At 33.1% G+C, this 21842-nt stretch overlaps 2 protein-coding genes across 2 annotated transcripts; both read left to right on the forward strand.

Annotated features, from left to right (window-relative positions):
- Nucleotides 1-8568: 8568 nt before the first annotated feature.
- Nucleotides 8569-10749, forward strand: LOTGIDRAFT_55804 (hypothetical protein; the record flags this gene model as incomplete). Its single annotated transcript, XM_009051998.1, has 5 exons — nt 8569-8611; nt 8776-8898; nt 9384-9641; nt 10200-10286; nt 10598-10749. Coding segments are annotated over 5 exons (663 nt in total), but the record flags the coding sequence as incomplete, so codon positions are not given.
- Nucleotides 10750-12131: 1382 nt separating this feature from the next.
- Nucleotides 12132-12617, forward strand: LOTGIDRAFT_142335 (hypothetical protein; the record flags this gene model as incomplete). Its single annotated transcript, XM_009052012.1, has 1 exon — nt 12132-12617. One exon carries the CDS (start codon nt 12132-12134, stop codon nt 12615-12617), a length of 486 nt encoding a protein of 161 aa, XP_009050260.1.
- Nucleotides 12618-21842: the final 9225 nt, after the last annotated feature.

A 21842-nucleotide genomic window follows, 5' to 3' on the forward strand; every position in this document is an offset into this window, starting at 1 on the left:
GTATTTGTTATCTCGTACTCTGGTACTACCGTTCTAGATATTAAATATAAATAATGGTGAACTATTTACAATCACCATCAGTATTTGTTATCTCGTACTCTGGTACTACAAGTTCTAGATATTAGATATAAATAATCTTGAACCATGAACAATCACCACCAGTATTTGTTATCTCGTACTCTGGTACTACAAGTTTTAGATATTAGATATAAATAATGGTGAACTATTTACAATCACCATCAGTATTTGTTATCTCGTACTCTGGTACTACAAGTTCTAGATATTAGATATAAATAATCTTGAACCATGAACAATCACCACTAGTATTTGTTATCTCGTACTCTGGTACTACAAGTTCTAGATATTAGATATAAATAATCTTGAACCATGAACAATCACCACCAGTATTTGTTATCTCGTACTCTGGTACTACAAGTTCTAGATATTAGATATAAATAATCTTGAACCATGAACAATCACCACCAGTATTTGTTATCTCGTACTCTGGTACTACACGTTCTGGATATTAAATATAAATAATGGTGAACTATAAACAATCACCACCAGTATTTGTTATCTCGTACTCTGGTACTACACGTTCTAGATATTAAATATAAATAATGGTGAACTATAAACAATCACCACCAGTATTTGTTATCTCTTACTCTGGTAATACACGTTCTAGATATCAAATATAAATAATGGTGAACCATGAACAATCACCACCAGTATTTGTTATCTCGTACTCTGGTACTACAAGTTCTAGATATTAAATATAAATAATGGTGAACCATGAACAATCACCACCAGTATTTGTTATCTCGTACTCTAGTACTACTAGTTCTAGATATTAAACATAAATAATGGTGAACCATGAACAATCACCACCAGTATTTGTTATCTCGTACTCTGGTACTACAAGTTCTAGATATCAAATATAAATAATGGTGAACTATGAACAATCACCGCCCGTATTTGTTATCTCGTACTCTGGTACTACAAGTTGTAGATATTAAATATAAATAATGATGAACCATGAACAATCACCAACAGTATTTGTTATCTCGTACTCTGGTACTACAAGTTGTAGATATTAAATATAAATAATGATGAACCATGAACAATCACCACCAGTATTTGTTATCTCGTACTCTGGTACTACAAGTTCTAGATATTAAATATAAATAATGATGAACTATGAACAATCACCACCCGTATTTGTTATCTCGTACTCTGGTACTACAAGTTCTAGATATTAAATATAAATAATGGTGAACCATGAACAATCACCACCAGTATTTGTTATCTCGTACTCTGGTGCTACAAGTTCTAGATATTAAATATAAATAATGGTGAACCATGAACAATCACCACCAGTATTTGTTATCTCGTACTCTGGTACTACAAGTTCTAGATATTAGATATAAATAATCTTGAACCATGAACAATCACCACCAGTATTTGTTATCTCGTACTCTGGTACTACACGTTCTGGATATTAAATATAAATAATGGTGAACTATAAACAATCACCACCAGTATTTGTTATCTCGTACTCTGGTACTACACGTTCTAGATATTAAATATAAATAATGGTGAACTATAAACAATCACCACCAGTATTTGTTATCTCTTACTCTGGTAATACACGTTCTAGATATCAAATATAAATAATGGTGAACCATGAACAATCACCACCAGTATTTGTTATCTCGTACTCTGGTACTACAAGTTCTAGATATTAAATATAAATAATGGTGAACCATGAACAATCACCACCAGTATTTGTTATCTAGTACTCTGGTACTACAAGTTCTAGATATTAAATATCAATAATGATAAAATCTTGTATTTTAATATTGTATCTTGTTAATTCTATTTATAATACCAAGATATACTGTCATGTTTATAGTTTTAGTTGTTAAAATCTTGTATTTCAATATTGTATCATGTAAATTCTATTTATAATACCAAGATGTACCGTCATGTTTATAGTTTTAGTTGTTAAAATCTTGTATTTTAATATTGTATCTTGTAAATTCTATTTATAATACCAAGATGTACTGACATGTTTATAGTTTTAGTTGTTAAAATCTTGTATTTTAATATTGTATCATGTAAATTCTATTTATAATACCAAGATGTACTGACATGTTTATAGTTTTAGTTGTTAAAATCTTGTATTTTAATATTGTATCTTGTAAATTCTATTTATAATACCAAGATGTACTGACATGTTTATAGTTTTAGTTATTAAAATCTTGTATTTTAATATTGTATCTTGTAAATTCTATTGATAATACCAAGATGTATTGTCATGTTTATAGTTTTAGTTGTTAAAATCTTGTATTTTAATATTGTATCTTGTAAATTCTATTTATAATAGCAAGATGTGCTGTCATGTTTATAGTTTTAGTTGTTAAAATCTTGTATTTCAATATTGTATCATGTAAATTCTATTTATAATACCAAGATATACTGTCATGTTTATATTTTTAGTTGTTAAAATCTTGTATTTCAATATTGTATCATGTAAATTCTATTTATAATACCAAGATGTACTGACATGTTTATAGTTTTAGTTGTTAAAATCTTGTATTTCAATATTGTATCATGTAAATTCTATTTATAATACCAAGATATACTGACATGTTTATAGTTTTAGTTGTTAAAATCTTGTATTTCAATATTGTATCATGTAAATTCTATTTATAATACCAAGATATACTGTCATGTTTATAGTTTTAGTTGTTAAAATCTTGTATTTCAATATTGTATCATGTAACTTCTATTTATAATACCAAGATATACTGACATGTTTATAGTTTTAGTTGTTAAAATCTTGTATTTCAATATTGTATCATGTAACTTCTATTTATAATACCAAGATATACTGACATGTTTATAGTTTTAGTTGTTAAAATCTTGTATTTCAATATTGTATCATGTAAATTCTATTTATAATACCAAGATATACTGTCATGTTTATAGTTTAAGTTATTAAAATCTTGTATTTCAATATTGTATCATGTAAATTCTATTTATAATACCAAGATATACTGACATGTTTATAGTTTTAGTTGTTAAAATCTTGTATTTCAATCACTTTTAACTGTCGGTACCATTTTGAGCATAATCCTACTTAGCTGTCGGTATTTCTCTTTGCTATCACTTTGAGCTGTCGGTATCACTTTAAAGGATATGACCTCTCAGAATGGACTTATAGATATATATATATATAACTGACACAATTGTAAAGGGGTGTAGCTGTATAAACAATTCCTAATTAATAGTTTTACCGTTTATTTAAAAAAAACCTGAAATATATATATAACAATCATAAGTATACAATTAAAACAGATATAATACATATCACAGAAAAATTGCAGATGACGGTAAAGATACATGTAAAAAAGTAAGGTACACGCAATATCATATTTTACACCGTATACTACCAGTAAATTATTTTCTTCATAAAATAAAGATCATTTCGTCGGAGTCTTGTACCTTTTGCCACCAACAACCTGAAACTTTAGAACATCTCTTCTTTGATTGTTTATATATTAAAATACTCTGGGATAAACTTATGAATATTATCAATGAAACTACTATTCTCCATATGGATGTATTAACTTTAGAAATTATTATGTTTGGCTCAATTTCTCTAATTGTACCTCTAAATTGGCTTTTTCTGCATTCGAAATTTTTCATTTATAAATCACTCGAAGTACAAACTCGGTAAACAAGTGTAAATATTCATCTGTTGGAATCTCTAAAAAAGACAATAATTATATCCATTAAACAAAGTAATTTTCAAATTACTTTGTTCAATAAATTATTAGGCTACTTAGTTTTCAGCAAAAAACTGGAAAATTTTGTGGCCCCTGCTCGGCCCCCCTAACCTGATGTTTCCCAGCAACGCTACTGCTTTAAGGCTCCGTTGTCTTGGCAAAATTTCCCTCATTGCACACTACATTAGTATTAGATCATTAGGTGCAGAATAGTAAGACGCTAATCTTCATTCATTTCATTCCAAAGGATATTCTAATAATGAATTTAAACACTTTCAGCATATTATAATTATTTTGAGGCTGATACGAACGTAAAACATTTTAACTGTGTTCTTACATTATTATAAATGTCAACACGAATTACTTCCCTTTACATCCGGGTTGTTCAAGATTGAAAATGGATGCCGCTGAAGTAATTGGTAACTGTCTTCCTCGTTAAAAATTGCATTTCTTTTCAATCCATTTTAGGATTGATTGTCCTGTAAACATTTTATTAAAATAGAAATCAATGCTCCGTTCGATTGAGATCTGTATCCACAGAAGTCGAAAGATATTTGGAATCTCGCATTGTTATTGAATGGGGAGGCCCCTTAAAATTATTTCGAATTTGTAATGATGTATGGAACCTTTCATTTACAAATACACAATAATAACAATAATAAAATTCTATTCTGTAAACATTAAAAACATGGAGTAGTAACTATCTTTAGAAATCTTTTAAATTGAATTGGTAGCTGAAATGACTCAAATCTCGCCTATCCATGTCACTTGTTAGACTTTATTGAATAAGGTGAAAATATACTGGAATTTAGGACCGTTCCCCTTCCTCTGACTCTGTCTTTATTGCATTATCTTTGATTGTACTGTTTGTAAATGAACAGGCTGAAATGTCAGCTATATAAATCACTATTCTGTGCTCTGTGCTATGAAGGTAATTGTCAGAGAAAAGGACACTATGATTGAAACTGTCTTGGAATAGGCCAAGGCCCTATACCCTTGCCTAGTAAAGAATTTAATGTGTATTCTTTATAGAGTCAACTGAGAAAACAAGTGAAGATGGGGAGGCAGTTGAAGGTTTCCCTAAAAATCAAGATGTTCTAGCTCTAAATGTTAACTTGATACCATCAAAGTTACCTGAACCAACATCCCAGCAACCCAACAAGGTATTATGATTTAGCATAGTCACAGGGATAAGAATGGAGTCAGTACTAGGCGGACCCTCAAACCCCTAAAGCTCTTTTTGGGGCCTTTATGGAATACCTACTTCGCCTATCATTAGATGATAATCCAGCTTGCTGTAAGCCAATTAGACCATATCCATATTATAATTCCCTTCTTCCGTTTGGGGATAAACAACGTCGATTTAACATGGTAGTCTCTGGACAAGGATATTGTACAAAGGATTTACTCCTGATATACGCCTAAAACAGACAAAACTTGCTTAAGAGAACATCATTCTAGATGATAAATGGTTATCTGTCAACTCTTTATATGAAATCTTTTTCCATCGCTGTCCATAGACTGCCACATTAAATCGAGGTTGTTTATCGCGTTTTGGATTAAGGGAATCAACGTGTCACACATGCGTGCAGACAATACCAAATTGGCTTATTGATTGCACTGTTTACTCTCCTAGTTAGTGACCAACCAATTCACTACTAACTGAGTTGTCAGACTTCTCTTGCAGACGGCAATCCAACATGCTACTGACTGATCTATTTCAATGTCCTAGCAGACAAATCCAACTTTCTACAGAATTATTGTGTCATTACCATTAGCTGGTAACCTATGACTTGCTACGATCCTTTCCACACTGTATGGTCCAGGATAGTTGTTGCATTGCTGTCATTAGTCTGTGATTTTAACTGTTGGCTCAAGATGTGATGTGCAAATTTGGCTCATAAAAAAGACATTTGATACCGGTAATTAATATGCAAAAATAGGCCTGTTCCTATTCTAATAAAATGATTATAATCTAGAACTTCTTTATATTAAAACAGGTTAAAACAATAATTTAGATTTTGTGTTCTATTACAGGAGACTATTAAATCAGCAGAGGCAGATTTTGTTAAAACTATTTTAGAATGGAATGACCAACAGGTTTGTTTGATATTTTAAGAAATGTTTCACAAGAATAACAACAAAGGTTCACAAGGATAACAACAAAGGTTCACAAGGATAACAACAAAAGTTCACAAGGATAACAACAATGGTTAACAAGAATTATGTCTACCAGCTGGTCCTTGGCCCAACCTTTTGACGTTCATCTGTAACAGCTATCTTCAATGTTTTTAATATTATTATGGTTTATAATAGGTTGAGAAACCAGATGAAGTGTGTGTTAAATGATATTAAATTGTAGGTTGAGAAACCAGATGAAGTGTGTGTTAAATGATATTAAATTGTAGGTTGAGAAACCAGATGAAGTGTGTGTTAAATGATATTAAATTGTAGGTTGAGAAACCAGATGAAGTGTGTGTTAAAGAAGAAACAGCTCAAAATGAAAAAGAAGAACCGAAGACGTGTCATATGGTGTTTGAAGTGGGGATACAAGCTAATGATTATGATATTGAGAGACGATCTGGTAGAGTACCCAGCAGGAAACGCATCATTCCTTTTAAATTCCGGTAAGTTTTTAACACCCAGATTGTAAGTTGCAGGTGTATACAGTCGTGGACATGCATAACTGACGATATGTACTAATTACATGAAAAAACTGAATTTTGTTTGAAAATAGATAATAATAAACTCTTTATTTTACATGGGTCAAAATTAGACCTAATACACAAGGACATGGTCCTGTCTAACATTTCAGCCCATAGATCTAGTTATTATTTTAATCAACAAAGACATTTTAGGATTAACAGTAGTAGTGATACTCTCTTGAAGCTGAGTTCTGTTTCACAATAAATCAAACAAACAATTTTCTCAAGTATGGTACCAGTATCTCACAATGTAAAATTCCCAATGCAAAGACCTTAGATATATTATATATTGTCCAGCTCTTAGCTCTTACACTACAGGCTGTACATGTTGAAAGATCAGAAAAGAGTCCAACCAGGAATTTTTCATTGCACACTGCATGGTGTTGTTTGTCATTATTATCCCATTGAGGTTTATCTAATAGCTATCTCCATGTTTTTGTTCTAGAAAGCTCCAAGTTCTGATACTGTAATGCCCAAATTTCTCTTTATTTACTGTATTAACCCATTTAAACCATTTTGAATCACTTAAAAAGTCAAATTTTAAAGAAAGGCTATAATGTTTCAAATAAGCTTTCAAAACACATAAAGGAAATACTTCAAATGTGATTTGAAGGTTTTGATGAAATATTTTAACCTTTTAAAGATGGGTTCTCTACGGAGCCCCTAAGGCGCAATTGTAAACATATTTATTTATTATTTCGTTTAAACGAATTAATTTTTTCGTCTATTTCGTTTAAACGAAATAATAAATAAATATGTTTACAATTGCGCCTTAGGGGCTCCGTAGTTCTCTTATTGTCCATAATTAAATCATAATTAGCTAAATTAGAAGAGAATTACCAGCAGAATTCCAATGAGTGATCGATCAAGACAGGTCTTAAAGTCTTTTTTTGTTTATCCAGACTGTACTTACATGGACATTTATGATTGGTGAAAACTCTTTGTTATATGCAATAAAATTTATAATGGTATGATTTAGAATATATGATAATTCATTAGAAACATCAATTAATCAAATAGCTTGCTTCATATGACACTAAAAATAAGGAAAACCATCTTTAAAAATTCAATTTAATAAGTCGAGGAAGAGATTCAAAATGGCTGTGAACTACATTCGTGTGTGTTATTTCTGTGTAAGAACTATATGTAGTATCTCAAGATAATAATGATCTGAATATTTTTATTCTAGAGATTATCGGAACCTGGAGAATGTAGACAAGGAAAAGTCCGACTCTGATTCAAGTATTGACTACAACCATTATGTACCACAGAAATTTGTTAAAGTTAAACGCAAAAAAAAAGGTGAAAAAATAAAACCTTCATTTCTTATCGAGACAAACATATTGAAATAATATTATCAACTGATTCTAGAAAAAACTGGTTGTGGTATCTAATATTTTAAAAATCTTATATCTGTAATATATAAAGATCTATATCACACCCTTCTGGTTGATATACCCTCATGTTAACTGAAACTAATATTATAAATTGTATATTGATGAATATGTATGTATTCTGTTTTCAGGCAGACCAAAGAAAGAAATAATACCCACTATTATAGGTAAATATAAAACTTCAAACTTTGAGATTCTTTTTTTATCAGGCATAATCAAAATATCCTCATCAAAATAGTTAAAAAGTGTTGGTTGGGGAAAATATTCATCAGGGTTCAAACCTGGCATAAGTCGAGATAATACCATTGACTTTATCAACCCAGTGTCTCCCTGTCAGTGATGCAGGTAAGAGGGGCTGACATAGAAAATTCTGGTCGTTCGGATGGGAGAATAAATAGAGGCCCTGTAGGCTGTGCACGTTAAAGATCCCTTGACATTTGGAAATCGAAAGAGAGCAGGCTAATGCTGCTGTCCTGGCCAAGTTTCCCTCATTGCACACTGCATGGTGTTACCTGTCTTCATTAGTCCAATTATGGGGCAGAAGAGGAGACGTAAAACTCCATTCATTATATTTTAGAAGTGCCATCAACACCTGCTGTTACAGCTGAAAAAGATCCACCTGCCCCTGTCTCAAAGACTGATCCAGTTGTCTTAAAAATCAATGGTAATAAAACAGTAGCCTACGCTTGTGAACAATGTAATAGAGTGTTTTTACAGAAAGGTAATAGTAATAATCAGATTATAACTTTGGTGATTCACAATAGATTAGTTCTGAACAGGTTCCAATTTAAGACAGCAGAACTTGACAATCCATGGTCATTATTATTAATCATTGGAATGCTACAATAATTATCTCATTGTTAAAACTGAGAATTTATTTTTTAGGCAATCTAAAAGTTCATCAAAGACTACACACAGATGAAAGACCGTTCCCTTGTGATTTTGAAAATTGTGAAAAGAAATTTAGGAGTAATGAAACTTTACGAAGGCATAAACTGACTCACACAGGTAAAATTTTTGTCTTTATTTTTTGTTTTTGGTCATTGTTTCGAGGACATTTTTAAGCTTATTGATGATGAACAATGTTAAACTACAGCTCTATTCATATTTGGTGGGTCAGTGAAATAGTCATCCTCCTCAAAGAGCATTGCTAAAAGGTTCAGCCAGGGACAGGATCCTATCCAAAGTTAAATATTTGGATAGGGATATTTGTCTTTTCTTTTGACTGACATCAATCCATAAAAAGTACCTGGGTATCTCTAATTTGTGTTGTTATTAAGTATGGGAAAAACACGCCCAATGGTCTTCACAGTATTTAAAACCCACACCCCCAGACATTTCCAAAAGGGTTTTTTAATATCATAAAAACCTGACAGAAAATGTTGAAAGTTTGATAAATATTTTGATAGATGTTGTTGTTATAAGTTATTTTATGATTTATTAAATTGAACAAAGTTTGATATTTCTAATTATGATAATTAATATTTTGACAGGTGAGAAACCGTTTACGTGTGTTACGTGTAATAATAAATTCTCAAGTAAAGTGAGTCTAACAGAACATCAAGCTATACATGATAATACAAAGAACTATAAATGTGAAGAATGTGGGAGAAGTTTTCGCCAGATCAGCTGTTTTAAACGTCATCAAGTCACTCATACGTTAGCCACACCCTATATTTGTGATGTTTGTGGGAAGAGTTTTAGTCAGATGGCTTATTTAAGATCTCATATTAGAATTCATTCAGGTCAGTGTCGGGGTTCGTTTCACAAACAATCTTCTGCAGTTTTCTGTCAGTTTGGTGTTTCTCAGTGTAAAATTTCATACTTCTGACATCCTCTGATAATTTGAGGAATGCGACCAGGGTGCGACCAGGATTCTGTATAAATGATTGACAGAATCATTAACAGTTAACATCCCAGATGGAAAAAGTTCTGATTTTACTAAAAGTGCTCATTAGATCAACTGTGATATATGTATATCATTGTTTGAGATTGATGAGCCTCTGAAATTGAAGCTGGTAAAATTTCGCTTGAGCCACTGTTGAGTTTGTGCTTGATCCAATCCGTTGCTGCAATCTGGTTTGACCAGATGCTATAAATGAGCTTTATCAAATGCTAAAATTTTGGTTTGATCAGCGGTTAGAATCAAGATTGTTGAAGTTGAGCACTATCAGTTTCTAAAACTGTGCTTAAGGAAAACTTAATGTCTGCAACAATGTTTCAAAAACTTTCTCATTTCATCGCCCATCGTTTTTGTTATATTTGGACGCAGTCTATTATTTTCCTGAATGTTTTTGAAAATTTTTCAGGTTTAAAGCCGTTTTCTTGTGACACCTGTAAGAAAGCCTTCGCCCACAAATCTGATCTAACACGCCACAAAATAATCCACACAGGTAGTACGATGATTTATAATATAATTATTTATTTATTTATTATGGATTAATTCTGAAATTGTCCGTTTTATCTCAACTGAAAGTTTCCTTTGGGATTAGTTCTGAATATTTTACTTGAAACACCCATTTTAAAATCTTCGGCACAAATTCTGTGTGTATGGAATGTTTTTGTTTTCGACTAAAAATGACCTGTTTTTTTTAATTTTGGGCACAAGATCTGTATATGTATATTAGTTCTGAATATTTTATTTTAATTGACCCTTTTAAATTTTCAGAGTAACTAAGTAATCAATATATTTTGGAATATCTTTCAGGATTGAAGCCGTATAGATGTACTCATTGTAATCTTAGGTTTAGTGATAGATCAAGTTGTAAACGACACATACGTGAACATAGCCAGGCTAGACCTTATGTTTGTTATAAGTGTGGAGAGGGCTTTAAACGGACTGGACAGTTAAAAGTTCATATCGCGCGAAGACACTCTATTAAAGACGATCAGGATCCAATTAAAAAGGAACCTATTGATGCTATAGTTCATATCAAAGATCAAGAACAGACAACTCTGAATCTAGACTCGTCTGATAGTCAACGTAAAATTGTCAGCCTGATTAAAAATCTCAATAGTAACATTGTGGTTCAACAAGTCGAGATTGCCACTCCTGATAAATCTAAAAATCAGACAGTTTACGTTGAGGAATTGAACGTTGCCTCGGTAACAGATAGTGATCTGATCCAGCTATCTCAAGCTGTGGAGAATTCAACCAATCAGCTGGAGATCCCTCTACAAGAAGTACCTGGTCGACAAGACACAGAGAAAACCGTCTTGGCTATAACAGACTCAGAGAATGGTGGAAATTATGAAACGTATCAAATTATTCAAGGTTTGTCTACTTTTCTACTTTCTTCTCCATATCACTGGAATCATCGGAGGTTCGGTTACTCTAGCTCGCTAACCTGAAAGTCCCAGAAACAATTCTGGCATTGGTCTAGGGTGCCGTTTAGGCTCAGTGAGTTAGACGCTTGCTCGCTAACCTGAAAGTCTAGGATTCAATACCATAAGAAAAAGCTGGCAGGACTAAAGGATCCTCGTGAAATTAAGTTATTATCCTTGTAAAAATGGTTGATTTTCTTTCTTTAAAGCAAGTTGTGTTGTATTTTTAGGTTTATCAGAAAATTCTAATGAACAGCAGGTATTTGAGGTTCGTTACCAAGACAACGAAGAACCCAGCAAACCAGAAACCTCATTGGCTGATTCTGAAACGGCACGAGATTACGTGGCCAATCCTGATTTTGGAAGTCAGGAATATTATAACTGGTTGTCTAATTTTACCGAGTTATGTAAAATGGTTCCAATGCCTTTAGACGTGTCGTTGTTTCAGAAGATGTCACAAGTTCATAAAACATTATCTGATGTCATGGCCACGCCCACTGGAGTCGTGGCGGACAAGGAGAATTACCGAGTTCTTATGACAATTTCACGAGATTTAAACATGATAATTAGCGAACATTTAAACTTTGTTTTACAGAATTTATCAGACGATCAGATGCCATCTTGATGATGAAAAAAAGAGAATTTAAGTGTTGATTATTCACTTTTGTGACTGCATGGTTGTAAACAAGGTTAAGTTATGAAATGAAATGAATGGAGTTTTACATCCTTCTTTTCTGCACAGTGTGGGCTAATGACACGATGTGGTATAATGACACGATGTGGGATAATGACACGATGTGGACTAATGACACCATGTGGGCTAATGACACCTTGTGGGCTATACACCATGTGGGCTATACACCATGTGGGCTAATGACACGATGTGGGCTAATGACACGATGTGGGATAATGACACCATGTGGGCTAATGACACCTTGTGGGCTATACACCATGTGGGCTATACACCATGTGGGCTAATGACACCATGTGGGCTAATGACACCATGTGGGATAATGACACCATGTGGGCTAATGACACCTTGTGGGCTAATGACACCATGTGGGCTAATGACACCATGTGGGCTAATGACACCTTGTGGGCTAATGACACCATGTGGGCTATACACCATGTGGGCTAATACACCATGTGGGCTAATGACACCATGTGGGCTAATGACACCTTGTGGGCTAATGACACCTTGTGGGCTAATGACACCATGTGGGCTAATGACACCATGTGGGCTATACACCATGTGGACTAATGACACCATGTGGGCTAATGACACCATGTGGGCTAATGACACCATGTGGGCTAATGACACCATGTGGGCTAATGACACCTTGTGGGCTAATGACACCATGTGGGCTAATGACACCATGTGGGCTATACACCATGTGGACTAATCACACCATGTGGGTTAATGAAGAGGGGCAACGCCATGCTGGGTGCAATGAGGAAAATTTTGCCAGGACAACGGCATTAGTGTGCCGTTCTTCGATTTCCAACTGTTGAGGGATCTTTAAAGTGCACAGCCTGTAGCACACAGGGCCTCGGTTTATTGTTCCATTCGAACGACTAGACGCTTTTTCCATGTCAGCCCCTATAACCTGCAACACTGACAAGGGTAAACCAGGTTATGGGAGTGGCAGTAATTCAGACGGAGTTTTGGGAGCCAATCGAATTAAAACGAGATTACAAATTAGTTTCTTTTTTGTTTTCTGACATTTTTATCTCTGTTTCTCTATACTTGTTTTCATTATGAAATACTTACTCACTTATAATTGATAGTATTTGGTTTTTTTAATTGTAAAGTTGTGTTTTGCTATCTCACCATTCAATATGATATAAAGGAACTGGTCCTACACGACATGTTTTAATTGGTTAAAGATTATGTCATTAGAACAGGACTTTGTTAGAAAACTTGTTAGATTGCAGTACTGTTGAAAAATATCCGAATACAAAAAAGAAACGAAATTTGAATCTAGTTTTATAATTAGATTGTCTAGGCCCCAGTCTGAAGCTGAGAATTACATGGTGCAAATTTGTTACTCTGTACACTTGTTTTGTTTGGTCCGAGGGTTGTAATTTATGACCCCTGGCCTGAGTTCATTATTGTTAATTTGGTCAAAAATATTTCAATACAGAAAATGGCTAACATGAACATTGAACACATTTGTTGCAAATTAACACGACCCATCTAACATGACATTTTGATTAGGGAAAGAATTTTGTATTTGCGGTGGATTTATTTGTTGTATTAAATAATAGCATAATATAGTTTGAAAAAATGAAGTTTTACGTCCTACTTTTCAAGATAGTTTGATAAAGGGAATTGCTAATTTGATCACCGAACAACCTTCTATTTTCACTGGGGTTCCTGGATCAACAGTCATTAAACCCATCTTCACAATGTTAAGCTATTATGAACCGTATCTAATACCTTGTCTGCAATAGCCACCTTCATGGAATGAAGCAGTTTGATTGGATTGTACGTTAGGGAATACAGCCAGTCAGAGCTTGTCTTTGTGAAGATGATTAAACCCAAGTTAAGATATGGTTAGAATATTGAAGAGAAGTTAAAGTTGTGTATATTGTTGTTGTTATGTTATTAATTTAATGAAATATACATTGTTACTTTAATTATAGATTGTCTTTTCTTATCTACTGTCATGTCAAATAGTGTTTTACGTATACTTGTCTTCACATGGTGGGGCAAGAGAGACTTGCAACAGTGTGAAATCAGTCGGTTGGAAAGAAAGTAGGATCCATTCCTATCATTTGCATTTGTTTCCATGCTTCTGAACAGTAAGAACGAGGATAGCAAGCAAATTCCTTGAATATTTCTTCGATGACATAAACTATTAATATACCTCAATGAAGTTTGATCTAGCTAAGAATACTGGTGGTATTCTCAACGGTAAAAAAATTACTTACCTTTGAACGATATATAGACACAGCTTTATGGAACAACGATGAACGGGTAGTTAATATGTCGGAAATGAAATGAAATAACTCTTGGTTGATGTCCTACTTTCCTGCATCACATGGACTAATGAAGACAGACAACGCCATGCAGGGTGCAATGAGGTACATTTTGCCAGGGCAGCGGCTTTAGCGTGCTCTTTTTCGATTTCCAACTGTTGAGAGATCTCGGTTTATTGTCCCATCCGAAATAGACTTCCATGTCAGCCCCCCTTACCTGCATCACTGACAGAGGGGAACAGGATTGAAAGGTGAATGTCGTAAAGAAGAACGCATATAAACAAGTGTTTCTTGTTGACAGGTTCTCGGGGATATCCGCCTCGGATATATTGTCTATAGAGATCAGATATATTGACTATAGATTGAATTTACTAGACGGATATTCGACGACAAGGAAGGGTCGAAACTAAAGCCCTAATCACACGGCTACCGATTCAATTGAGCTCAATTTTGCGGACATTTCGATTGATTAATTACATAAACCTATTAATTGTATAATATATTACATGGTGTTCAGTGGTTGTTTTAAAATATTAGTATTATTAGCAAACTTCTAAATACCAAAATAAACATCAGCTTGTATGCTGACGCGACCGTCCGCTTAAAGAGATTTTCTAAACTTTCTGTTTGTAACGGGGTCTCAGATGTAGCTATGTTATAATTGATGAGTAATTTCAGAGTGTTTGATGAAAATAAAGATGACGTGTTGTATATTTTAATCTGCCTTCAAATCACTGTCTTGTGAAAGAGAATAACATTAGTCCAAACCCAGTTCGTCTATAAACAACGTCTTTAGAGATAGTAACAACGTTCTATCAACTCATACCATTAATTTTCAGCCAGACGTCTGTGATTCCTGCAGTTCCACGTCTTATATTTTTCATAACGTCACTATTGCAAATTATATTAATAGTTTTTGCGATATTGAATATAAAGCTTGAACGATACTTCGCCTACTGTGGTGTGAAGAGGGCTTGAGTCTTGAATAATATATGACAGTTAGTAGTTTTGCAAATTCTATTCCGTGAATATATGGCACCGATTTAAAATATATCTAGATCACTTATTATAGTATATACTTAGATCCATACTTTGACAACCCCCATCCCCTCGCATCTCTTCTCCTCACCGTCTCATTTTTATAAGCCCACATCTCTCTATGTGGACGTATATTGTCGGTACCCCTGTCCGTCCGTCGATCCGTCGGTCGGTCGGTCCGTCCGTCCGTCAACATTTCCTTGTAAACGCTCTAAAAATCTAGCTATTTGAGCTATTTTCGACCGTTAGAAGCAGAGTTATTGCCCTTGCCCCAAAATGTTGTTTTCAAACGATTTTGATGAAACTTAAAATGGATGTTTGGTTTTTACCATCTCCATGTCGTGGTGGGCGTATATGGCTGTGGTCTTTTATTTTCATTATTTCATTATGGTGTTGTCAATTTACCTGAATTTTCTCCTCGGCCTATGCTTTCGTAATTTTGATTTTGTGTTGATGTCAGAGCCGCCTTGACCTACCCTAGCCTACCCCTTAGTAGAAATTGTACACAAACATTGGCCATGATCCACTGCAGTTTGACTTGGCCTTAAGCCATATCCTGATTATTATACTTTACTACCATTGTTGTATTGTGTATAAACACTATTAAATATAATATAAACTATGAATAACATTCAACAAGAACAACTATTATAGATTTACTACTCCTTTAATTTAATTTTTGCAACGTTTCAATTCACATACAGGAATCTTTATCAAGCATAACAATTAATAATTATACTTGATAAAGATTCCTGTATGTGAATTGAAACGTTGCAAAAATTAAATTAAAGGAGTAGTATATTCATAATAGTTGTCCTTGTTGAATGTTCTACCTACTTCTAAATGTCATTTAAAGATTATATGAATAGCTCTTTTAATATTAATATCTAGAATCGTACTAAACACAATTATTGCTATGTTTCACTGTAGTGTGAATCAGTCCTAAGATACATCTTAAATAGAGAATAATACACGTGTATCATTGTTTATTAAATTTATATAATATAAACTATACCCGTTTAATATTAATATCTAGAACCGTTCTAAACAGAAGTACATATTTCGCTATGTTTCACTGAAGTGTGAATGGGTCTTAAGTCATATCCTGAATAGAGTAGTGTAGCGTTGATTGTATATAAACTCTACATTATATTATTACAGTATATAATTATAGTATCAAGTAGACATATATTTCTAATATACCAGTCCCAACCTTTTATACCTGACTGATTTTATCTGTGGTCGACTAGATTCTGTTTATTCTCCCGAGGAATGGATGTTGTTTATCATGGTTACAACGTTTACTTGTCAGTTTTGATGTTGATGTGTCAGTTTTGATGTGTTCAGTCAAATTTAATGTGAAAATTTAAGTTAATGTGTTTTAGGCCTAATTGGTAATATATTATATAAATTTGTGCTTTACTTAGGAATTTATTATAAGTTTTGTGCTTTACTTATACGACAATTAGACATGAATTGGATTCTAAATACGACAGGTTATTTGGACTATCAGCAGTGGAAGGCTACATAAGGATGTCCTGTTCCTACATTGGAGATTATATTATAAATAGTTGTTGAAATATTGTCAACAAAGGCCGCATTTAAATCATTTTCTTAAAACTTGTGTCATTCAGTTATTCCAAGGCTTTGACAAACTCCAAAGCAGTGCCCTGACAAATTCCAAACTGTTCAGGACATTAAAGAAATCACAAGAGTGTATGACTGTATGTGTATCGGAATACTTATAGCTTCTATTTACACCATTCTAATTTCTCTATAGAAATTAACTATAGGGAGCCTATCCTGTTTAACAGTATAGTCAGACCTTAAAACATACAGCGGTCTAAACAACATTTTCATTTCAATTTAGCTACAAAGTGACAGTAATTATGATAATAAAAGTGATATTGTGTGCTCTAGTTTTACACCGTGGTGGAGTTTCCAGTCTGGAATATGCGGAAAAGGAAAATAAGATCCTTGGACATACTAGGTTGAGAAATGGGGATGTAGTCTGGAGTGAGCCGCCTCAAGGTAAATATTCAAAACTTAAAATGTTTTCAAAAAAGTTTTTTCATTTCTAACTGTCCTGATGTATTTTGGTGGAAAATAATGTAATTTAAGAGTTTTTACAATATTAAAATTACTCTACAAAATAAAATGAAAGCGGACGTGATTTCCATTTTTATTATAATGTAAATTGTATTGTTTATATTTACTCTAGACCTCAACAACTACTGGACTTGATTTATAGTCATTATTTGATATATATATTCTACAAGTTATACCTCTTCAAGTCTTATCATTAATCATTGCATACTTCTTGTCGGTCCTTTAGATTTACCAGGAGAAAACCGGAATCCCTTAAAGCAGCAGCGTGTCTACAGCGGGTAAATAGCGGAGGGGGGTGGGGGAGGGGTGGCATGTAAGGGTGGTAGCTAGGCTATGCCTCTATGAAACTGAGACTGCCTCACCCCACCCCCTTTGAAATTCCCTGTTTTCTATGACCCCTAACCATCCCTAACCCCAGCCAGTGGCGGAGCCAGGTTTACATCCGAGGGGGGAGGGGGGAATGCCAGAATTTCTAACCTAGTTATGATATTCGGGACTCAGAGGGGAGGGCGGCTGCCCCCTCTGCTCCCCCCCCCCCCCCTCTTTCCGCCACTGACTCAGCCATGATATAAATACTCAACTGACTTTCAGACAATTAAAGTTGCAGTGTACAGTTTTGAAATATTTATATCATAGTCGTCATGAAATGGTGAAAATATTTTGAAAATTGTACCCTATAACCAAACTTAAATTCCACCAAATCAGAATGTCATACATCAACCTGTTCTTAAACACAGGGAGGAAATATTACGTCACCATTTCTATTCTAAAGAGGTTGACACACTACATTTCAAGAGATGAACATGTCTGAACTTTTTCCCAACAGCTTTCAATTTAGCAATTTTGGAATTAAATACTATTTTGTGATTTTTTGATACAATTTTCGGATTTTATTTATCAATTTGTCCAATTGCCGATTATATTTATTTTGAGTTTAGGATAGCTTTTGACCTCTATGTACCTTGTACTTTTAAGTGTACTATTTCTTTTTTCTTTTTTTATGACACGGCGAAAGAATATAATGTTCATGAATCTTTGAAAATGAATAGAAATGAGTTTGACATTGTCAACCAGACTGAAACGTGACTGATTGTACTCTCAAGAATGTCAACTGTATACTATATGTTAAATAGACTGAACACATCCCCCTTATCAATCTTCATAATAGATACAGTGGTTTAACTACCATAGTGACTGGTTGAACCAAGTCCAAGGGGCCCCACTCCCCAGAAAAAAAATATAAACTTTTAAAGAAAAAATCCCAAAGTTTATATTTATAATATATTTAAACTAAGCAACTATGAGTGAAATAGCATTAACTACAGACTGAATATAACTACAGACTGAAAATAACTACAGACTTCATATAACTACAGACTTCATATAACTACAGACTTCATATAACTACAGACTGAATATAAATACAGACTGAATATAACTACAGACTTCATATAACTACAGACTTCATATAACTACAGACTTCATATAACTACAGACTGAATATAACTACAGACTGAATATAACTACAGACTTCATATAACTACAGACTTCATATAACTACAGACTTCATATAACTACAGACTGAATATAACTACAGACTGAATATAACTACAGACTGAATATAACTACAGACTGAATATAACTACAGACTTAATATAACTACAGACTTCATATAACTACAGACTGAAAATAACTACAGACTTAATATAACTACAGACTGAATATAACTACAGACTGAATATAACTACAGACTGAATATAACTACAGACTGAATATAACTACAGACTGAATATAACTACAGACTGAATATAACTACAGACTGAATATAACTACAGACTGAATATAACTACAGACTGAATATAACTACAGACTGAATATAACTACAGACTGAATATAACTACAGACTGAATATAACTACAGACTGAATATAAATACAGACTGAATATAACTACAGACTGAATATAACTACAGACTGAATATAACTACAGACTGAATATAACTACAGACTGAATATAACTACAGACTGAATATAACTACAGACTGAAAATATTAAAATCTTCAAATAATAGACATTACATTGATTTAAAACGGGGTACAGAAAAGCAGGAGAATATATGTTAAAAAATATTCCTCTGGGAAGGGGTCTCAACTTACTGGCCCCCAATCCTCACGATGAACCTCTGAGTAGATAAAAACTTTCTACCTCTTGATAAAACCAGTGAAAAAACCAGGTCATGTAAATCGTTGAAACACAATGTGCACAATACAAACCCAGGAGGTGTATATCATATCTGATGATTATCATGTAAATTGTTGAAACGTTGTGTCAAATGAATATATTGTCTATTGTCGTTTCCATTTCATTGAAATCATTTAGAATATCAACAAGATTTCCCCTCAAAATTCATTTACTGTTTGTATATGAGGACAAGGAAGTCCACTTCTACCAAGTGATATAGAGGTAATAATAAAACATAATATCATTATAGTATAAAACTTGAATCAAACTTTCGTCCCCTTTTTTGTTATTAACATTTATTTTAAATATAGCCACTTCAGGTAGGGTCTAACTGTAGCCCTCTTGAACGTTCGTCATATTAACCTTTGGACCTATCCTGATAAATACCGCGTCACAAAGTGCCAGTGCTGGAGAAGATTTGGTTGGTTGAAGCAGACCTCATCGATTTAGGTCAAAAGGTTAATTTGACGAACTTTTACGAAGGGCTGTCGTTAGACCCTATAACTCAAGTGGCTATATTGAAAATAAAAGTTAATAAAAAAAACCCGAAAGTTTGGCCCCATTTTATATTATACTAGTTCAGAGGTTCCCAACCTATCTCAGCCTTCACACCCCTGGAGCAATCACCTGGACCTTTCTCACCATCATCTCATTTTCATCTGTTGATGTGAGTTGCTCTCTCAATTCAAATCAAATTCTTCTCCTACAACAGTTGGCCACACTATTAACACCCTAGTCCCACACCCCAGGGGGTGAAAACACCCCAGGTTGGGAACCGGGGTACTAGTATATCTGGACAAGGGGAGTCCAATTCGGTAATATAGAGATAATGATACAATATAATATTATTATAGTATACTACTAGTATATCTGAACAAGGGAAGTCCAATTCGGTAATATAGAGATAATGATACAATATAATATTATTATAATATACTACTAGTATATCTGAACAAGGGAAGTCCAATTCGGTAATATAGAGATAATGATACAATATAATATTATTATAATATACTACTAGTATATCTGGACAAGGGAAGTCCAATTCGGTAATATAGAGATAATGATACAATATAATATTATTATAGTATACTACTAGTATATCTGGACAAGGGAAGTCCAATTCGGTAATATAGAGATAATGATACAATATAGTATTATTATAATATACTACTAGTATATCTGGACAGGGGAAGTCCAATTCGGTAATATAGAGATAATGATACAATATAATATTATTATAGTATACTACTAGTATATCTGGACAAGGGAAGTCCAATTCGGTAATATAGAGATAATGATACAATATAATATTATTATAATATACTACTAGTATATCTGGACAAGGGAAGTCCAATTCGGTAATATAGAGATAATGATACAATATAATATTATTATAGTATACTACTAGTATATCTGGACAGGGGAAGTCCAATTCGGTAATATAGAGATAATGATACAATATAATATTATTATAGTATACTACTAGTATATCTGGACAGGGGAAGTCCAATTCGGTAATATAGAGATAATGATACAATATAATATTATTATAGTATACTACTAGTATATCTGGACAAGGGAAGTCCAATTCGGTAATATAGAGATAATGATACAATATAATATTATTATAGTATACTACTAGTATATCTGAACAAGGGAAGTCCAATTCGGTAATATAGAGATAATGATACAATATAATATTATTATAATATACTACTAGTATATCTGGACAAGGGAAGTCCAATTCGGTAATATAGAGATAATGATACAATATAATATTATTATAATATACTACTAGTATATCTGAACAAGGGAAGTCCAATTCGGTAATATAGAGATAATGATACAATATAATATTATTATAGTATACTACTAGTATATCTGAACAAGGGAAGTCCAATTCGGTAATATAGAGATAATGATACAATATAATATTATTATAATATACTACTAGTATATCTGGACAGGGGAAGTCCAATTCGGTAATATAGAGATAATGATACAATATAATATTATTATAGTATACTACTAGTATATCTGGACAGGGGAAGTCCAATTCGGTAATATAGAGATAATGATACAATATAATATTATTATAGTATACTACTAGTGTATCTGGACAGGGGAAGTCCAATTCGGTAATATAGAGATAATGATACAATATAATATTATTATAGTATACTACTAGTATATCTGAACAAGGGAAGTCCAATTCGGTAATATAGAGATAATGATACAATATAATATTATTATAGTA

The sequence above is a fragment of the Lottia gigantea genome (assembly GCF_000327385.1).
Source record: "Lottia gigantea unplaced genomic scaffold LOTGIsca_178, whole genome shotgun sequence".
NCBI classification, from domain to species: domain Eukaryota; kingdom Metazoa; phylum Mollusca; class Gastropoda; family Lottiidae; genus Lottia; species Lottia gigantea.